Consider the following 17740-nt stretch of genomic DNA (forward strand, 5'->3'; position numbering starts at 1 on the left):
TAAATCATATCCCATTTAATTCAGTTTTTATTCAATGAAATGATGTATAAAAACTTACAAATCTGAGAACTTAACTATACACAAAAAGATGATATTCAGTTTAAATGTATACACAGAGAAGAGCTGTGGTTTGTGACTTGCCCTCTCCCACCCCTCCCCCCCGAACACCCAGTGTCTCCATTTACGATGGGGCACTTAATTCTGTCCTTCAAGCCTTCTGGCGGCCCAGTAATCGCTAGGCGGGCTTCCTCCTTGCTGTCAGTTTAGGTTTTGAGGCTACCAGCAAAAAAATCCGGGCACTTTAATATAAAATAATAAGAATCAACAACTTGATTTTTAACACAAAGATGCAGTGCTACCATCAGCAGTAACTAAAAACTACCAAATTCATCCTTTCAGTTTTTGCAGACTTTGTCTTGGCTTTGAAAATAAAGGGACTCTCAAAGAGCAGAATTTGCCAGTCGACACTACAGATTTGCTTTAAAAGAACCATGATCCCCTGTTGCTAGAACGGCTCTGCACCACTTTTTCTTCATCTTAACTCATGCAATTAGACCAAATGAAACCACGGGCATTCCTTGCCTGAGTAAGGCAATAAATACAGTTTTTCCCTCTCATTTCATCCAGAATGACTTGAAACTATAGCTAACAACACATGCACGTGCTGCACCGATGATGGTACTGTGCTCACCAGGATGTCACTTCTCCAGTTTCCTTTGCATCTTGGGTGACAACACTTACCTAACAGTTTCTGTTCTACAGGCGAATAAAAATGCACACAGCTGAGGACATTTTAAATTTGATTTAAAATAACCTGTGCAATAACTAGTTTTGTCAAACAACTAGAATACTTTCTGGGCTGAATCTGAGAGCAGACTGCCAGTTGCTTAAAAAGGATGTGTGCATTTATTTACCTGTATCAAATATACACACAAACACTTTCCATATATATATAAATCTTTATACATATACAGTACTTTTATATATATATATATAAAGATTGCCATCACATTATTATTTCAGCTACTCAAGTCAAAATTTGACTTAGTAACTTCTTTGCTTGAATCAATCATGCTACCTGAAACAGATACCCAAAGGCATACTTGAAGGAAAACGTAAGGCTAAAAGAAACCCAATACCCGCAGCGATTTTTACCTCAATGAACAATTTTTGCATTCATTGAGCAAAAAGTCTGAGGATTTCAAGTTATAATCTTAATCAACTTGCATGTGGAGTTCTAAAACGCATGGTGTTAAATTTGCCAGATTTTCTCAAAATGCCTTTTACCAGGGAAACTAATATATATACTCTTTGCTTACCAAACTGATACTCTGTTTCTCATTTACTTTCATCATCGTATCTAAATACACTTTTAAGCAATCTAAATTTTGTTTAAAATCTATTAAATTTGGATTAACTAATACTATCCACATAGTTAGCTGGATTATTTTTCACATGTTCCTTTGTATTAAAATCAATTATGTTGCGGTTCGACGCGAGAGCTTTTTGTTTGTTTCGGTGGGAGAGGCAAAGTCCCATTTCCTAATGTGCCAGTACAGTTCTGGTTGCTGAAGACAATGGGTGGGAAGGAGGCTGGTGGAAAAGATGGCAGGGGTAAGTGAGGCGGCAGGGGGTGGGGAAGGGAGGGTTGATTTAATAAAAATGAGTAAAGAAACTTTAAAAAATTGATACAGGTTTCACATTCAGTCTAACAACACTGCTTCCTGCTCCTTTTTGATGGAGGCTAACACTGAGTTTTCAGTCTCTGTGGCTTCTGTGTCCCCAGCACCTAGCAGAATGGAGCGATCTTCTTCTAGAGTAAAGACAGAGTTTTGATTTTGGCACGAATGTTTGACTACTTCATTGGGAGTTGAAAATGTTTTGTCACACAAGTTACATTTGTAGGGCTTGTTGGTCTGTACTAGCATGTTGTCCATTTGACTGCCTTCCTCAAAAGTACAGAGTTCCAGAGTCTGTTTGTCCACCATCGTGTACGTGTCCATGCTCTGGTTTAGGCACACGTGTCTGGCAGCCTGATTAGCCCTACAAAAGCTTTTGTCACAAGTGCTGCACTTGAAGGGTTTGCCAGTGTGTATGTACATGTGCTCCCTCCAGTGGCTTTTCTGAATAAATTTGCGCCCACAGATGGAACACTCGTATTTCCGTCTTTTTACTTCCCTCTCTTGATCTGCCTGCTCCAAGTTGTCTATGTCTGCAATATCTGAGGGGGGCGGTGTCTCTGATTGCTGCTGCCCATCAATTATTGGAGAGTCTGAGATCTGCTGCAGCTCACTGTCACTAATCATCCCGGCTTCAGGCACTTCCATGGCATCTTTTTCAGCCGTGTTGTTACAGAGAGACAAAGAAATATTGCTTTCTCCCTGCTGGCTCGACGTGAAGGGAACTCCTGTGTGGATCTGCAGGTGCTCTCGCAAACTACTGCGCAAGTTGAACCGTCGACCGCAGAGGTGGCAGGCATAGTATTTTGGGAAGCTCCCGTTCCTTTTCATAATGCTTGGCTTGACGTGTGCTATTGTGAGCGAAGAAGGCTGTTCATCCGAAGAAGATGCTTCCATGTTGGCCTCTTCTCCCGCAGGTGAATTATTACCGGCAGCAGATACCAATTCCGGGGATAAAGATGATGGCAAGGGGTCAGAAGTGGTCATATTTGTCCGGGTCACTTGTGGCATAGTTGTAGCTAACTGTGAGAGCTGCGAGCCTTCCGAAACCTGCTCTTGGGTCATCCGTGAAGTCTGTGGCCTTGGTTCTCGCCCGAGTTTGTCAGTTGCTGATGTAACTTTAGTGGGATGTCTTATCTGGTGATCTGCAATCTGAATGCCATATAATGAAGATGCTAATGGAAAAACTTGATCCGGGTGAGAAAAAGTTCCCTGACTTGCAAGGCTGGCCTCCTGAATGAGTGGATACGCATGCAGAAACTTTATTCCCTGTTCTAGTCGAACTGGGTCAATGAGTTGCGGTGCCATCTTCCCGGTGTACATCAGATGCAAGAGATAACTGAAGATATCTGGCTGTATGTCAGTCGCTTTCAAACGGACACATTCACTGAAAGGTGAAACAAAGTGATCAGTAACTGATAAGGGAAATGATGTTTTCAACCAGATCTAGATAAAGATTAAGCTGTCCCATTGCAATCTTCACCTTTCCAAATTGCTGTTGCATGATAGACTTGATGTCACAGACATCAATATATTTCATAAATTCTGAAGATATTTCCCCCTCCCCCTTTTTTAATCGGATTCAAACATGTCTGCAGCCAAATTAAGACTTGCTAGCACAGGAGTATAAATTCACAGCCCTTTAAACTTTTCTCCGTTCTTAGCCCTGAGAACTCATCTGGCACTTACCTGTTTGGCTTCTACGTCTTACTAGTGTTTACAGTAACAGTTCTGCAAACGTGCGGTATCACCTCCTCTAAGCTGCACTATGACCCAGAAACATGCAGGACAGGGTGGGAATTCCCTGAGGATCTGGTGGAAAAGGTGTAGCCCGAGCACATCCAACCCGTGAAGGCCAGGCTGTTTATCAAGAGAACAGGAGCTTCTTTCCCTGAACAGGGAGGAAGGAAAGGTAGCACCAGTAGTATGCTTGGTCAGCACTAACAGTCCCTTGGTTAGAGTGTTCAATTAAGTGAGGCACATTGGTTGCGATGCCCTCTTCAGCCTAATGGGATCAAAACCAACACCATCCTGCAGCTGGATCATGCCCTATGCATCACCCATTAGGATGCTCTGGACTGAAACACCCCCCAGTCCTCCAGCTGGATCTCTGTGAAGACAGAAAGGCGAGGTTCACAGAACAAGAAAGAAAATCAGGAATGTCTCAGTTAGGCCGCCTTGCAAAAGGAGAGGATCTGGGATTCTCATTGTTTTTCAGTTATTTGTAGCTCTCACATTAAGCAGACGTTAAATGAAAGACAAATCCAGAAGTGGACATGACTGCACTGTGGTCTGAACGCTCTGACCACAGTAGGCTACCAAGCTGAGGAGGAAATTATAACCAATTCTTCTTTTTCGTGAGGTGTACCCTTCTTGAGCTCCCTCTTACTGCTTCTGAACTCAGCTGTATTACTCAAAATAAACTGTGCAGTGACATCCTCCAGAGATGACCGTATGCTCCTGACGGAGCATCAAGACTGATACACCTGCTACAGTCCTGTCTCAGAAGTGCAAACGTACTTCTCTCCTTGATGTTTATTTACTTTTGGACACAGACCATTAGCCAGAGCCGAGAGTTTTGCTCACTTAAACTTTTTGATACAGCTCAAATAATTGGGAAAAAGAGAATTCCTCAAAAATCCTTAAAACAGTCTCATAACTTATCTTGTCAATGCCTTCTCTGTTCAGCTGTCCCCTCCCCCCAAAAAAGAAACAAACAAGCCAACAGAACAGCCCATCCTGACCCCAAAACCCAACGCAACCTTTATTTTCTATTTATTTATTATTTATCTGATCTAAAGAAAACCACAAAACATAATACCCTATTTTACACATCCATTTCTCAAAACCTCCTAGTAGATACTTATTGGGCTGCTTATGATGTTCTGGCAATGTCAAGAATACTGCCAAGACCGCGTAGAATATAGGGAGTGGAGGAAGAGAAGTGCAATGGTGAAGACAGGAGCCTTAAAATACTCAATTCCAGGCGTCCTATACTTTTTAAGGATGAAGAATATTCACTGAATTATAACATTAACGTTAATGAACTTCATCTTCCACTTTGACACTTTCAAACTGAGATTCTGGTCTGCACATATGATCAGATACCATTCACCAGGTCGCAGCAAGAAGCAAAAAGAACCCTTCAGGTTTCAAGATGTCGCTAGACCTCCCTACCACAACGAACCGAACAACATTTGAACAGTCAAGTCAGCCTTTCCGTAGTTACCTGGTCTGGTGAACAAAGAGCATCTTGAAGTAGTTGGAGAAAGAAGCAAGGACCGACTTGTGTGCCTTGAAGTAGACATCCCCGATTGCAACCGTGCAGTCACACAGGAAACCAAACTCTCTCTGAGCATTTAGTTGCTGCAGCAGAATAAGTCCATGGTTGGCCAAATCCATTTTTTTACACTCTGAAAAGCAAACGACTTTCATGTAAAACTTAACAGTAGATACACAGGTGCCACAGTAGATCTCTCCGTGGTTATTTTCCTCTAATGTCTGTATGCCTTGCATTAATAACACCTCTTAACCCCAAACTATGACACCAATGACACCTCGCACGCAGGCAAGGACCGCTGCTTCACGACACGCAACACGATTCACAAAGGTGCAAGTGATTTGCTCTGTCCTGGGAAATTCCTGCTTTGTCCCCCAAAGCAGGAACGCCGGGGGGTGACGTGTATGGCTCCATCCATCAGTGGGAACCCATGCAACATCGGGCAAGCACCAGGGAAACGTGGCACCAACCTCAGCCAGCCTAAACCAGGGCTTGTGCAGCCTCCCGTGCCGCATGGTCCTACGGGAGCATTCTCTCAGGGGTTCGAGGGCACCTTTGGAAGCAAGAATTGGCAACTTTGGGAAAAAAGTAGCCAGGGAAACACATTAGGAGGGTTGCGTATGGATGGACGGATGAATATATGGCCGCTACCATCAACAAGTGGGTATAAACTCAACCAACACAAGCGGAGCTGTGGGCAGAAGTGACAGCACGCAGTGACCAATGCAGTCCTGCCCACGGCCGGGTGAAACAGCACGGTGTGGGGCAAGGCAAACACCGGGCACGGGGCACATGCCTATGCTCTACAGATCGGGGCACTGCGGATGCTCTACAAACAGAAAATAAAGAGGTGGTGGAAAATGGATCAAAACCAGCAGATGTACAGGGAGGTTTTTTTTTTCATGAGTTTAAGGGGAAGTTACCAAGATTTTGGGTAAAGTACGAACTGAGTGTTTCCTTAGCGTGTTAGGAACGATTCTTTTTTTTATTTTTTATTTTTTATTTTTAGGGAAGAGGACAAAGGTGTACTGCACACAGGGCAGCACGTTTCGAAGCATTTCTGCCTGCTGGAGGGCGACAGCAGGGCTCAGTGACCAATAATAAAATAACCAAACGATTATTTGCTCAGCTAACGCTCTTGATAGGAAAAAAATAATAATAATAATAATAAAAATCGGGCTCCGGCTCCCTTCAGCCCCCCGCCGGCGGGGCTCGCTGCAGGCCGTTGGGGGCCGTTGGGGGCCGTTGTGCCGGGCCCCGTCCCGCCGTTACAGGCGCGGCGCTGAGGGAGGGCAAATGGCCCCCGCGGCGCGCGCGCCCCGCCCGCTCCCGCTCCCTCCCGCTCCCTCCCGCTCCCGCCGTGCGCGCGCGCGTGGGCGTGGCCTGCGGGCCGCCCTCTCCCCCCCGCTCCCCGCTCCCGTCCCCATTGGCCGGCGGGGCGGAAGGCCGGGCGGCCGCGCGGCGCTCTCACTGGCTGAGCCCCGCCCCTCTCCCCCACCTCCCCCCTTCTCCCTCCCCTCCCTCCCCTTCCCCTCCCCACCCCCCCTCCCTCTTCCCGCGCACGCCACGCGCACGGACGGACGGCGGCGGCGCGAGACGCAGCGCGCGCGCGAGACGGGAGCCGCCGCTGCCGCCACCGCCGCTGGGGCCGGGCCCGCCCCTGCCGAGGCGCCGGAGACAGGCGGGGCCGCCCCCTCCCCCCCCCCCACCTCCCTCCCCTCCCCTCCCTCCCCTCCCCCGCCCTTCCTTCCCCGCGCCGGATGCCGCCGGCCCGGGAGGGGAGGGGGGGGGGAGCCGCGAGGGCGGGCGCGTGCGAGCGGGCCCCAACCGGCCGGGCCCGGCCCTGCGGCGGGAGCCACCGGCGCCCCCCCCCCCCCTTCACGCCCCCCCTCAGCCCTCCGCGCCCAGCCCGGGGCCGTGTCCCGGCTGCAGCCGCCCGGCGCGGCGCGGTTCGGGTTTTCGTGAAGCGGCGCCAGGCGCGGCCCGTTCCCCTCAGCGCCCCCCCGCCGCCTCCCTGCCCCCCTCTCTCTCCCCTCAGCCCCCCGCTGCCGGTGCGGTGCGGCGGGGCCGGGCCCCACGTGCTGGCGGCGCGGCGCGGCGCTCACCTGCGGGCGGCCGAGGCGCCGGGAGCCGCCGCCGCGGTGTCGGCGCCCGGCAGCGGCAGCAGCGGCGGCAACAACGGAGTCAGCGCGGCGGCGGCGGCGGCGGCGGCTTTTCCTGTCCGGTTACGTTAGGGTCACATGACCGAGAGCGGAGCACAGAGGCTGCAGCGAGGAGCCCCCGCCGGGGGGGAGGGGAGGCGGCGAGCGCTGTGGCGGCAGCAGCAGCACCAGCAGCAGCAGCAGCAGCAGCCGCCACCCAGCCCCCTCCCGCCCCGCCCTCCTCCCCGCCGGGACCGGCCCCGCCGCCGCCGCCGCCCGCCCCGGCTGCTCGGCTGGGCTCGGCTCGCCGGGCCCCGGCGGCGGGGGTGGCGGGGAGGGAGCTCCGCCTGCGGGACGAGGAGAGGAGGAGGAGAGGAGGAGGAGGAGGCCGCGCTCCCTCCCCGGTTCGAGTGGCGGCCGCAGGTGCGTCCCCGCCGCCTCACCGGGGCGCGCAGCGCCGGTGGGGGGCGCGCCCGGGGCTTGCACGGGGAGGGAGGGAAGCAGGGAGGGAGCGGTGTACGCGGTGCCCGCGGTGGGCAGGCTGGAGGCTCCCCTCCTGCGGGCACGGGTCTGGCGGGGAAGCTGGGCGGTGAGGAGCCCGGGGGAGGGCGTGCAGCCAGCGGCAAGGTGTTGCGCTGCGCCCCGGAGCCGCTCCCGCTGTCGTGAAGCCTTCGGTAGGAGCGGCAGTGCCAAGGGGTTGAATCGGTCCGGGTCATTGTCACGGCTTAATTATTTATTTAATGCTCCTCAGCAATCTCTTTCTTGAATTAAGCCAGCTCGTGCGAGGCGCTTGCCTGACCCAGCTGGCAGGGCGCTAGCTGGAGCTGGGCTGGTAGCTCTGCAATCAGTACATCAGGTGTCCCGCAAGCAGGACGGGATGGGATGCACAAACCGAAGCCCAAACCCTTCCAGTTTAGAGTCCTGGCGGCAACTGCACGGAGAATGGGCAGAGGAGTCCTGTATTTTGTCTGGTCTGTAAATCAACAGGCAACTGCAGTCATCTGAGGCTATTGTTATTTTTGCAGGGTCTAAACTGAGCAAGGACTGGGAGAGCTTTACACGCGCCTGGCTCTGCTGTCTGCCACTGAAACTGGTGGAGGTCTTGATAGATACAGCTTGAGTGTGTTTGAGCAGGTAGCTCATCAATATTTATTTATCTATCCTTGTTAAGCAGCACCCGAAAACTAACTAGCTAAGTCCTTAAACAAAAAGCACCAAACTTACTTTGCTTGGAGTAGAAAACCAGTGGTGTGTTTGCTGCTGTTGCAGTATTCGGAATAAAGAAACTGAACAGCACTGTATCCTCAGAGCCCCCTCGGACATCTGTGCTAGAGACACGCTTTTAACAGCACTCATGGTTCTGTTGTGCTGAGGGCATGATAAAAGTTGATGTAAAGGTATTTCACCAGCAGATTGAAAGGCTTTTAGTCTACTTGGCAGATTTTTTTTCCCCTTACCTTTCACTTGTATTTCAGCTCTGCAAACTAAATACAAAGTAAAGAGAGTAGGTGGACGTTTGGACTTGTGTTGCTTACTGGTGGCCAACTTGTCTCATTCTCGGGGAACATGGTGAGAGCGATATAGTTTTCAATTAAGTTTGAGACGGCTACTTAGGAAAATCATGGTGTTTCTGGCAGGTACCTATCTGATGATTTTGCTTTTTGTCCTGTTTTTTCTCTTCTTTGTTGCCCTTGAGTCCTTCTGTGTCAGAATTCATGTGAGGTTCTCCTCTGTGTTCTCTCTGAAACTGGAAAAAAAACTAGCTTAAGTGATTGTTTTTTATAAAAACTCGTAATTCAGCTTTAAAGCCCCTTGTTTGGACTGCAATACCTGAATCCAGCAATAATGCAATTCTTAATTTAAAAGTATCCTGTTGGATTCAAAGTCTGCTGGAATTGGTAGAAAGATTTCTGTGCTGAATTTAATGCTGCCTAACCTTACATCTGCAGTGCTGGCTGGCACCTGGGGCGCGTCATCTGTGTCACAGGGAGCCACAAGTGGTTCACCTGTTGCAACGGTTCACACCTGGCTTAAGATGTGAATCTAAAATTTTAAATCTAAAGTCCATCTCACTTCTTAGTGTATTTTTCTTAACATACACTCAGTACAGCTGAAATTGTAATTTAAAATGCATCTTCTCATAAAGTGGTATTATTGTGCTCTCAGTTTTTTACACCAACTTTTTTCCTCCAGTTTCTCGAGGTGCTTGTTCAGGATTTATTTCCTAATTTTATGAGTTTTTAAAGCAATGTTCATACTGCTCCGAGTATTGCTCTGTACTCGAGACCGTCTTTAGTTGTGTTGCTGCTGCTGATAGGATCAGTCCCTGTGTCTTTGGTTTTGTTTCGATCTATGCATAACCCAGATTAAAGGCAGGACTTCGGTAGGGGAACATTTTGCATTGTAAATGAGCACACTGCTCATGATTTAAGTGCTAATAGAACGATGAAGACATTTGCTAATCTGAGTAAAAATGCACTAGGGCAGTAGGAGGAACTAGAGCTAGGTGGCCCCAAGTCTGTCAGTGTGTCTCTGTGGTGGAGATCAGCTGAAGTTGGTTTGGGGGAGCAGATTGTTGTTGTTCTAGTCAAAACCTTAACAGTTCCGTTGACATCAGTCGGGTTTGAACTTAAGTTTTTCAGCAAGTCTTCAAATTTTGTAGCGTTTTTGGAAAGCAGGAGAGGAGAGTCCCTAATCCAAAGAGCAATTTGCTCATTCCTTCCTGCAGTGCACCTTACCCGCTGCCCCAGGGCAGCTTCTGGGATCGCCAAAGCTGTCGGGGGCTTCTCATCAGTGCACGTCCTGGGCACTGTTTCCGCATGGGTACCTCTGTAGTAAAATGCCAGTCTGTATCAACACTGTAAATCCATTTTATTAGCACAGCTGACGCTTCTGACGCTTTGGCTTCTGATTTATCTTGGTGACAAGGCTTGGTGGGAAGCGCGACAGCTGCGGGAGCTTCTTGCTGGATGAATAAACGTTGTTCATCTGATGGTTGCCTGTCTCTTCGTCCAGGGTTACCATCCCTGCTAGAATTTGTCTCACGCTTGGTCCAAACCTCGCTTGTTGTCAAAGCAAGGAGAAGTGGTGCCCAGGATAAGCCCTCACGTTAGGGTTGTTCTGGTATCCTGATGTTGGTTACAAAAGTGGAAACTTTGTGTTTTTACACCTAGTGAGCAAAGCTTTATCATCAGCTACTGAGTAGCTGTAATTTACAGCAGCAAAGCAAACAGAACAAAAACCCCAAATCCTTTTGCTTGTAGAACATATGTCCTCAAAGGAAATGGTTTAACCATAGGTAGAAGAATTTGTTAGGAGTCCCATTTCCATCAGGAGTTGTTGGCGTAACCGAACTGACACAGCTTCTGCCATGCAGATTAGCCCTTTTCCTGCTGCCTTTGCCTTCGTCCCAGATGAGCCTGATGCATCAGCCCTGTCTGCTTTTAACTGGGAGAGTTGAAGAGGGACCGTGCCTTCCTGGCTGGAGTGACATTTCTAGAGTAGCACAACTGTAAAGCTACGGTAATGTGTACTTGCATGTTTTGTTCTCCCTGGGGGAGGAGATTGAAACTGCAACTGCACAGAGTGCATTTTTCAAGCCTATGCAGTTGAGGTTTCTGTCAAGAACAGTCGTGATACTGGCATTGACTTGAGTGCAGTTGACAAAGTGTTAAAAAGTATTTGGGGGTGAAACAATAATCGGCAGCTACCATCGGTTGGCAACCCTGTTTCGCCTGTCTGGAACATGTATTTCTTGTGTGGAGCTTGAAGACTGACATACATAGCACCAGCTGCGAGAAAAGGTGATCCTGTCAATGTGGTGCCTTTGACAACTCAAAGCAGACTTAAGGAAAAAAAAAGTCTTTTTGTTTTAAGTTTGTTTAGGTTTGCTTGAAAGAATCAGAAATAGGGGTGTGGGTTGTCCTTGTGCTGTGGTTGTGAGGATCGGGGTTTGCTTGCTCTGCTTTCTGTCTGTGTCTAGGTCTGTTCAGTTCTTCTTCTGTCCAGAGGACCCCAAACTGCTGGAATTACTTTGTTTTCTGAGATTCAGCCTCTGGGATTTTATGTGTAGCAGAGAATATGTGTGTGATGCCAAGAAATGCATCACGGGTGGGCACTGGGGGGATCAGAAGTGGGCTACCTGGTGGAGTGTATAGCTATGGCAAAATAATTGTCTAAGGCTAGCACAGATCTTTGCCTTCCTGCTGATTGTACAGAATTGCAGTCTCTTAAGATTATTTCCTCAGCTGGGGCTGTGTACTTTTCAAGACCCTTACTGTTCCCCTTAGCTAGGACACAGTTAAGCTTTCTCCCCGACCTCTCCACTGGAAGAAAGTGTTTTGGGGTGTGGTTTTTGCTTTTTACATCCCTCTGTATTTTAGTGTGTTCAAGTACCTCGAACTCTGTACCGTTGTCAGGCTGGTGCCATCACCAGCCTGCAGACGAGGATGAGACTCCCAGCAGAGGTGATCCGCTGCCCCGCCGGGGCCAGCAGGACCTCCCGCAGCGCTCGTCTCTGGTCCCGAGGGCAGCTGAGAAAAGTAGGTTGGCACATGTGGTACCTCGGTTCCTTTTTTCAGTTTCTAAATGGATCCAGGTGTGAAGGGTCTTAAATTGGAAAAAGGTTTGCCACAACCATTATTACTGCCTAGAACACTCATCTGTCTTTTGTGTTCCTGCTGGCTTTAGAAGGCAACTTTGTTACTTGGCTGTGAGTAAAGAAACTCATTTATGTGGACACAGTATCTGGTTCTTTTTTACATTTGAGCTTAACTTTTAGTGGTTCCTACCATTAAGCTAGGCTGGGGAAGGAGAGCGAATCTCACAGCATTTTATTATTTCTGTTTCAGGCAGATGCTTGAAGTTGGCAAGAAAGTCATACATAAGCTCTTCTGCGCTGGCTGGACTGAACACAAGTTATCTTTGCAGAGATGCAGGGAGGTGTCATTTTATATGCTTTCATTTTTACATGTTATCACTTGCAGGGCTGATTTTCTTACAAAACAGGGGCTGATCCTGGCCAGCAGAGAGAGGTTTCCCTGCAAAAACTGGACTGGACGTCAGGACTCCTGACTGTTAGTGCTCGTAGCGGTTTTACAACTAGCTAGTCTCATGACAACTCTATCTAGCAGATCCATCAAAGAAAAACACTTTCTACAAGTTGTCCTTCATCTCATCTGGTGGAAAAAGCAGTTACAAGCTGTCTGTGCAGTTGAGGTCTTCATAAACGATAGTCTAATGATGTTCCATCTGAACCATTTTCTCGCCATTTGGTCTTAATTTGATTTATATTAATTTATTAAAAAGGTTACAATTTCAAGAGTTTTAGGTATAACAGGATTGTTCTCTGATTTTCCTCATATATACAATATTTCTATCACTTTGTCTTTCACCCTTGGACCCTCCCTGGCTAGAACAGACCCATTTTGGATTTGAATGAAGTAGTGCAGAAGGTTCTGCAGTTAAACTATGAGGGTGTGTGCTGGATGAGACAGATAAGGCAGATACATTCTCACAGTTACGGCAGGCTTTATTTGCTTCTGGAACTGGATTCTAATCTCGCCTGTGCCATAAACTCCCTGCTGATCAGGTCGTGCTGTGAACTTGCACGGGGCCCCTATCGGCTGTCCAGCTTGAAGCAGAATGAAAAGTTGCTGGCGGGAGGAGTGTCCCAAGTCCTGCACATCAGGGGTTGCTCTGCTGCATGTTGTGCTCTCAGAGCTCAAGTTAGCTCTTGGTGCATTCAGCTGCCTGGCTTTGTCTCGGGTCTCTGCGTGTAACACAGCGAGGCTGTTCTGTCCTAGGCTGGATACTTCAATAAAACAACCCTCCGATTTGCAGCTGCTAGCAGGTATGCTTTCAAAAAGGTGGCTACAAAGTTTAACGTACAGTTAGGGCTTGACCAAAGCAGTGCACGGAACAGCCGTTCCACCCAGTAAAGCAGGTCTGGGGCCGCACAGAAGGAGGCATTTCACAGCTGCAGTCATCTGTGCAGACAGAAACTGATTTGGAGTTGCAGAAGTAACCAGGCTCCTGTTGTTTCAGTGTGTTTGGCTGGGTAACTCAGTCCGTGTGTTTGATAGGTGCATTTTGCCTGCAAATTTACACTTTAGCAATTTAATTGAAGTACCAAAATCATTTAAGTACGTGACATGAATGGGAACTTGTATTTTCAGGCTTACTTATTGTATTCAAAGTGGGGGTGAGAAAGCCTGTTTTGATAAAGGAATGAAAAAATGTTTGCTAGAAGAATGGCAATTAAAATTTAACCTAATTCTCTTATTGCAATTATGTAGAAAAACGTACCCAGCACCTCTTCACGGATCTAATGTAGTATTTCAGTGCTGAGGAACTGTTCTGCAGTTAATAGTAAACTTCGTCACCAAGCTGTTCTGCTGACTGGTTTGCTGCTGTGAATGGGGCTGACAGCTCAGACAGCCTCAGCAGTTCATAAAACTGTTTGCTGACCTCCAGGTTTTGCTTTTCTGAGGAGAAAAGGCTACTCCTTAAAGAGGAGCTGCTGCTCCTTACAATGTCTCCCCAAACCACTGGTAGCAATTTGTGGCAAGATGATGGGTTTATAGTCGGATGTTTTTTCTAGCTCTGCCCAATTCTATTCTCTTCCCCATGCACACGGCTGACGTATTCAAAAGAAGTCTAATACTAATACTCAGACTTTTCAGGTGTTCAGAGAAATAGCATGTAAGCTCTTGCAAATGTAATCTCACTTCTAGCCTGAATCTAGCCATCACAGCTTGTTAATGATGTTTCACGGGCTTGTCAGAATTCCTAGGTTATGTTACTGAGATGTTGTGTTTCACCTGACACTGAAGCAAGTCCAGTAGACTAACCTGATCTTGGAAAAGGTGACTACTAGTGGTTGCATAGTAGTTCCTGAAAATTCACGTAGAAAGTTGAATGCTGAAAAAGCCCAGACCTCATTCTCACATGTACAAGTAAGTGGCAGTGTTCTGGAGATGGTAATCTAGAACACTCCAGAAGACATTAAAAACCATTGAAACATTTACCTGGACTAAAATTAAGATGCTTTAACCTACACTAATTCATTCTTTGTAATCTGTACTGTTATTAATCAGGTAACAAAAGGGGGATAGCATAGTTGCAGTGAAACTTTGTGAGCTTTAGTTTCTTGTTCTGCTACAGCTTCCCGTGACCTCAGATAAAGTTCAACTAGTTCCTAAACTTTATGCGCATGCAACTGTACAAATACTTTGTAGTGACGGGGAAAGAATGTAACATAATTTAAAAAAAAAAAAAAAGAAAAACCATCCCAACCTGCCAGGTGTATTAAAGTCACGCCAGGTAGCTCAGTAAATTAATAAGGTCAGCACCGAAGTGATCCATCCTTCTGTCCCTGTTCAGTGAGGAGGAAAACGCTAGCTCCCTGCACCCAGCCTAACCCCTAGAATGTATCATTTGTGTGTCAGCTTTACCCTAGCACATCCACAGATTAACACTTCTTTAACATCACTATTACAAGAGTTTGGAAGAATGTTCACAGATTTGTTTTTTATTTCAGCAGAATATGTACATATTTATCAAGAGGGACAATTCCACTATTTTCCAGAAGCATTTTCTTGGCCACATGGTCTTTATTGCTTTGTCAGTTTTTGTCCAGAGTTTCTTCTGTGGTCAGAAAACTACCCTTGCAAGTTCAAACAAAACCTGTGAAATAACAAACACATTATCAAATGATACAAACTAATCTTTAAAACAAACAGCTTACACTTTAAACCAGATAATCTGGAAAATAACTATAGCTGCAACTCCAAAGTTACTTGCAAAGAACTAAAGAGTAATTCCATTGTACAGTACATTACACAAATAAGGTAATATTGATTTTCAAGTTATGAAGTCTATAAATTGCACTTTTTACTGAATTCTTCAGTGTGACAGGGGGGAAAAGGAACCAACCTCTATAGTGATGAGTATTACTATCATCCACTCAAGGCGCAGAGCGTGTTTCTCATTCAGGTGATTTCTCATTAGGTCTGTCAACTCCATGCAGTGTTGAAGCTTTTCATTCATTACCTGAAACAGATCCCAAGCATGTGGCAAGGCTGGATTCCACAAATTGTATGACATAGCTAAAGAAACACAATCCTCAAAGGGGCTTACTGAATGTAACTGCAGAAACGTGTTAATGCTTCTGCAAAAGAACTAACGGGGAAGTCTGTAAGGCAGCGTGCACAAGCAAGGGGAGTTTTCATACAAACAACTTATTTCAATGGGTTTTAGATAGGCATCTCCAGGTATTAAGTAGCTACTAGGTGATTTCTAGTCATGAAAGCATGCAAGAGAGGATGACGCAGCTTATGGGAATGCCTCAAAGGTAACTAAGTCAATATTTAAGGTAGCTGTACCACTGGAAAAAGTTCACACGCTTCTTACTCTGGTTGAGCAGTAAGCATTGCGCTGCCCTGCAGTGAGCTGACCTGGATCATCATGTCAATAAGAAGACTGCTTCAGATCTCTTTTATAAAATTTGTTTTCTTGCACAAGTTTCAGAACAAGAATTAAAGCTCCTCCTCTCATAACTATTTAAAGCCAAATTGAGTGGCTTGGAAATAAGCAATCCATCCATTTAAGTCTACATGGTTGAAACAAGGTCATTGACCTAAAGTAGGTAAAAGATGTAAGTGGGTTACAAACACAAAGAAAAGGGAAGAGTGTATAGGATCCTACTGTGCTTTATTCACCTTCTACAGTTAAAACAGACATTCACGGAGCAGTCTAGCTCTGCTAAGCCAAAGACAACTGATTTGGGTATTCTTAACAACAATAAGACACTTACCTTGACTCTGCGATTAATGTTGAGAAACTGGCAAGTTTTGTCATAAAGCTCTTCCAGTTTTTCTCTGTCCCAGTAGAAGTCAGGTGTTATCAGCAGGTCGGAACTCAGATTTATGCGGTGTCTAAAAAGAATGGTTACTGCAGTATTTCAAAGTTCTTTGGGTGCATATAGGAGTAAATATTTACATAGTGGTTAGAAGAAAAATTATGGAAAGCTTTTCTTGTTAAATAAAATATGAAAACCTCTCCTTTCATAATAAAAATATTAACATAGTTATTGTTTAAAATTGGTAACATCATCTGAAACTTTTCTGAGAACACTTTAATATGAATCATTCTTTTCATTGTTTTTGCCTTATGGCAACACTCCTTGACCTGAAGTTCAAGAAGGTGACAAGCTGAGGAGGGAGTCCTTCACTATGCTAGTAGCTCACTGAAGCTGAAGTACCTGAATTAAAGTTACTCAGGGAGGTCTGTAACAGCTTGTTTCTATTTCAGAGCTCTGAAACGTGAATGACACCACACGCTGGGTATGTGAGCATAGCTCAGAACCAGGCTCCTGGCTGAGCATTATAAAGGCAAGGAGCTAAGATCTCCCACCTTCAGCCTACTGCTCACATAAATCCTTGGACTTTTAGGCCATCACTGTGTGTTACAGAAGGGTCCTCCAAGTAGGATGATAAAATCTACTGTTTAAGATAGGAATTGTTTTCTTCATTTACCTCTTTCTTCACTTTTTTTTTTTTTAAATGCATACTATTGTGTATTCCTAATGGCCAAGATATGCTTGAGAAGGAAAAAAAAACAACAAACATTAAATCCTTGCAATGTACCAGTGGCTTCTGAGTGAATCTAGGGGAAGAACATAACTTGTAGAAGAGGCCAAATCCCTGAAAAGCTTTAACTGTAGAGCATAGTTAATAGCTCTACTTAACCCCCATGCTTCCTCCTGGTATCATTTTGCATACTGTTATAATTGCAGGTTATGAAACATGCCTTGCTGTACCTAGAAAAGAAAAAGGACATGGAATTTGGCCATTTATAATATACTGCCTAATGCCTACCTATAGTTGAGACACCACAGTGAGAGTGGTGAGGCATTGGAAAGCACAGTCCTCTGACCATGATAGCACAAACACTGCCTCAAGCCATAAGGTGGCTGAGGGAATCCCACCCACAGGATTTAGGCCAGACTGTAAACTACTCCAAAGCTTCAAGTGTATCCCAGTCTTTGTACCATGCACAAGATGATTTTTAAGTTCCGTGTAATACAGTGTCTTTGGTGTAACAAAAAAATGTTACCTTAATGCAAAGAGTTCTCCAATTTTCTGCATGACATCTGCATGAGACAGTTTCACCTTTCTTCCTGATTTTAGTATCTGCAAAGTAACAAGTTTTTCACTGCTTGATCAAATAGCATGAACTGTAGGTTAAGAAGTCTAACATTCTCATAAAGCCTGAAGTAGGTATGAGCTAGAATCTGAATGCATATCATACTTGTTACAACACTTAAGTTTTGTTTGAATGGTGCCTTGCTTATCTAGCTTGATAAGGGTATCACCATTCAACTGTTATTCCGGGTTTTCAGCAAGCCACCAAGTAGGCTGTCAGTGTCAATACAGGATCCTGGAATGTTTTCTATGAATGGTTTCCTGAACAAGAGATCATTTGTCCTCTCTTACTACTATTGCTATTTTTAAGTCATGACAGTGTTCTTTTACCTTGCTACTTATTTGTCCTTTCTTAGAGTTCTTCCTCACTTAAAGCAAACGATGTATTACCAATTATTTTTTTCATTAAAAATAAAGGAAGATTTGTCTTTTGAA

The 17740-nt window shown here is 46.0% G+C and overlaps 2 protein-coding genes and 1 long non-coding RNA gene across 7 annotated transcripts in view; 1 reads left to right on the plus strand and 2 right to left on the minus strand.

The window, feature by feature from the left end:
* On the minus strand, window positions 1–7419 carry ZBTB2 (zinc finger and BTB domain containing 2). Its single transcript, XM_038175882.2, has 3 exons — window positions 7065–7419; window positions 4909–5092; window positions 1–3066 (listed from the first exon to the last, which is right to left on the minus strand). Exons 2-3 carry the CDS (start codon window positions 5079–5081, stop codon window positions 1704–1706), a joined length of 1536 nt encoding a protein of 511 aa, XP_038031810.1. The 5' UTR covers window positions 5082–5092; window positions 7065–7419; the 3' UTR covers window positions 1–1703.
* On the plus strand, window positions 7382–17740 carry LOC119716298 (uncharacterized). Its single transcript, XR_005264108.2, has 2 exons — window positions 7382–7523; window positions 8126–17740. It is a non-coding gene; the product is annotated as an uncharacterized lncRNA (long non-coding RNA).
* The window catches only part of RMND1 (required for meiotic nuclear division 1 homolog), a 20841-nt gene continuing 17711 nt past the window's right edge, over window positions 14611–17740 (minus strand). For 3 of the 5 annotated variants that reach the window (XM_072035917.1, XM_072035918.1, XM_072035921.1), the window contains 4 exons: window positions 17217–17293; window positions 15916–16036; window positions 15036–15152; window positions 14611–14786 (listed from right to left, as the gene is read on the minus strand). In XM_072035917.1, coding sequence (XP_071892018.1) covers window positions 14754–14786; window positions 15036–15152; window positions 15916–16036; window positions 17217–17293 — 348 coding nt within the window. In that variant the 3' untranslated portion in view covers window positions 14611–14753. Of the gene's footprint in view, window positions 14787–15035; window positions 15153–15915; window positions 16071–16147; window positions 16921–17216; window positions 17294–17740 lie in introns of those variants that run through there. The other 2 variants (XM_072035920.1, XM_072035919.1) reach the window with 2 other exon arrangements.

The sequence above is a fragment of the Anas platyrhynchos genome, chromosome 3, assembly GCF_047663525.1.
Source record: "Anas platyrhynchos isolate ZD024472 breed Pekin duck chromosome 3, IASCAAS_PekinDuck_T2T, whole genome shotgun sequence".
NCBI classification, from domain to species: domain Eukaryota; kingdom Metazoa; phylum Chordata; class Aves; order Anseriformes; family Anatidae; genus Anas; species Anas platyrhynchos.

Excerpts from the sequence above, each read along its gene's own strand:
- ZBTB2 (XM_038175882.2), bottom strand. The coding sequence starts at position 5,081 with ATGGATTTGGCCAACCATGGACTTATTCTGCTGCAGCAACTAAATGCT. Across the intron at positions 3,067-4,908 it reads CTCTTTGTTCACCAGACCAG|TGAATGTGTCCGTTTGAAAG; the intron begins GTAACTACGGAA and ends TTCACCTTTCAG.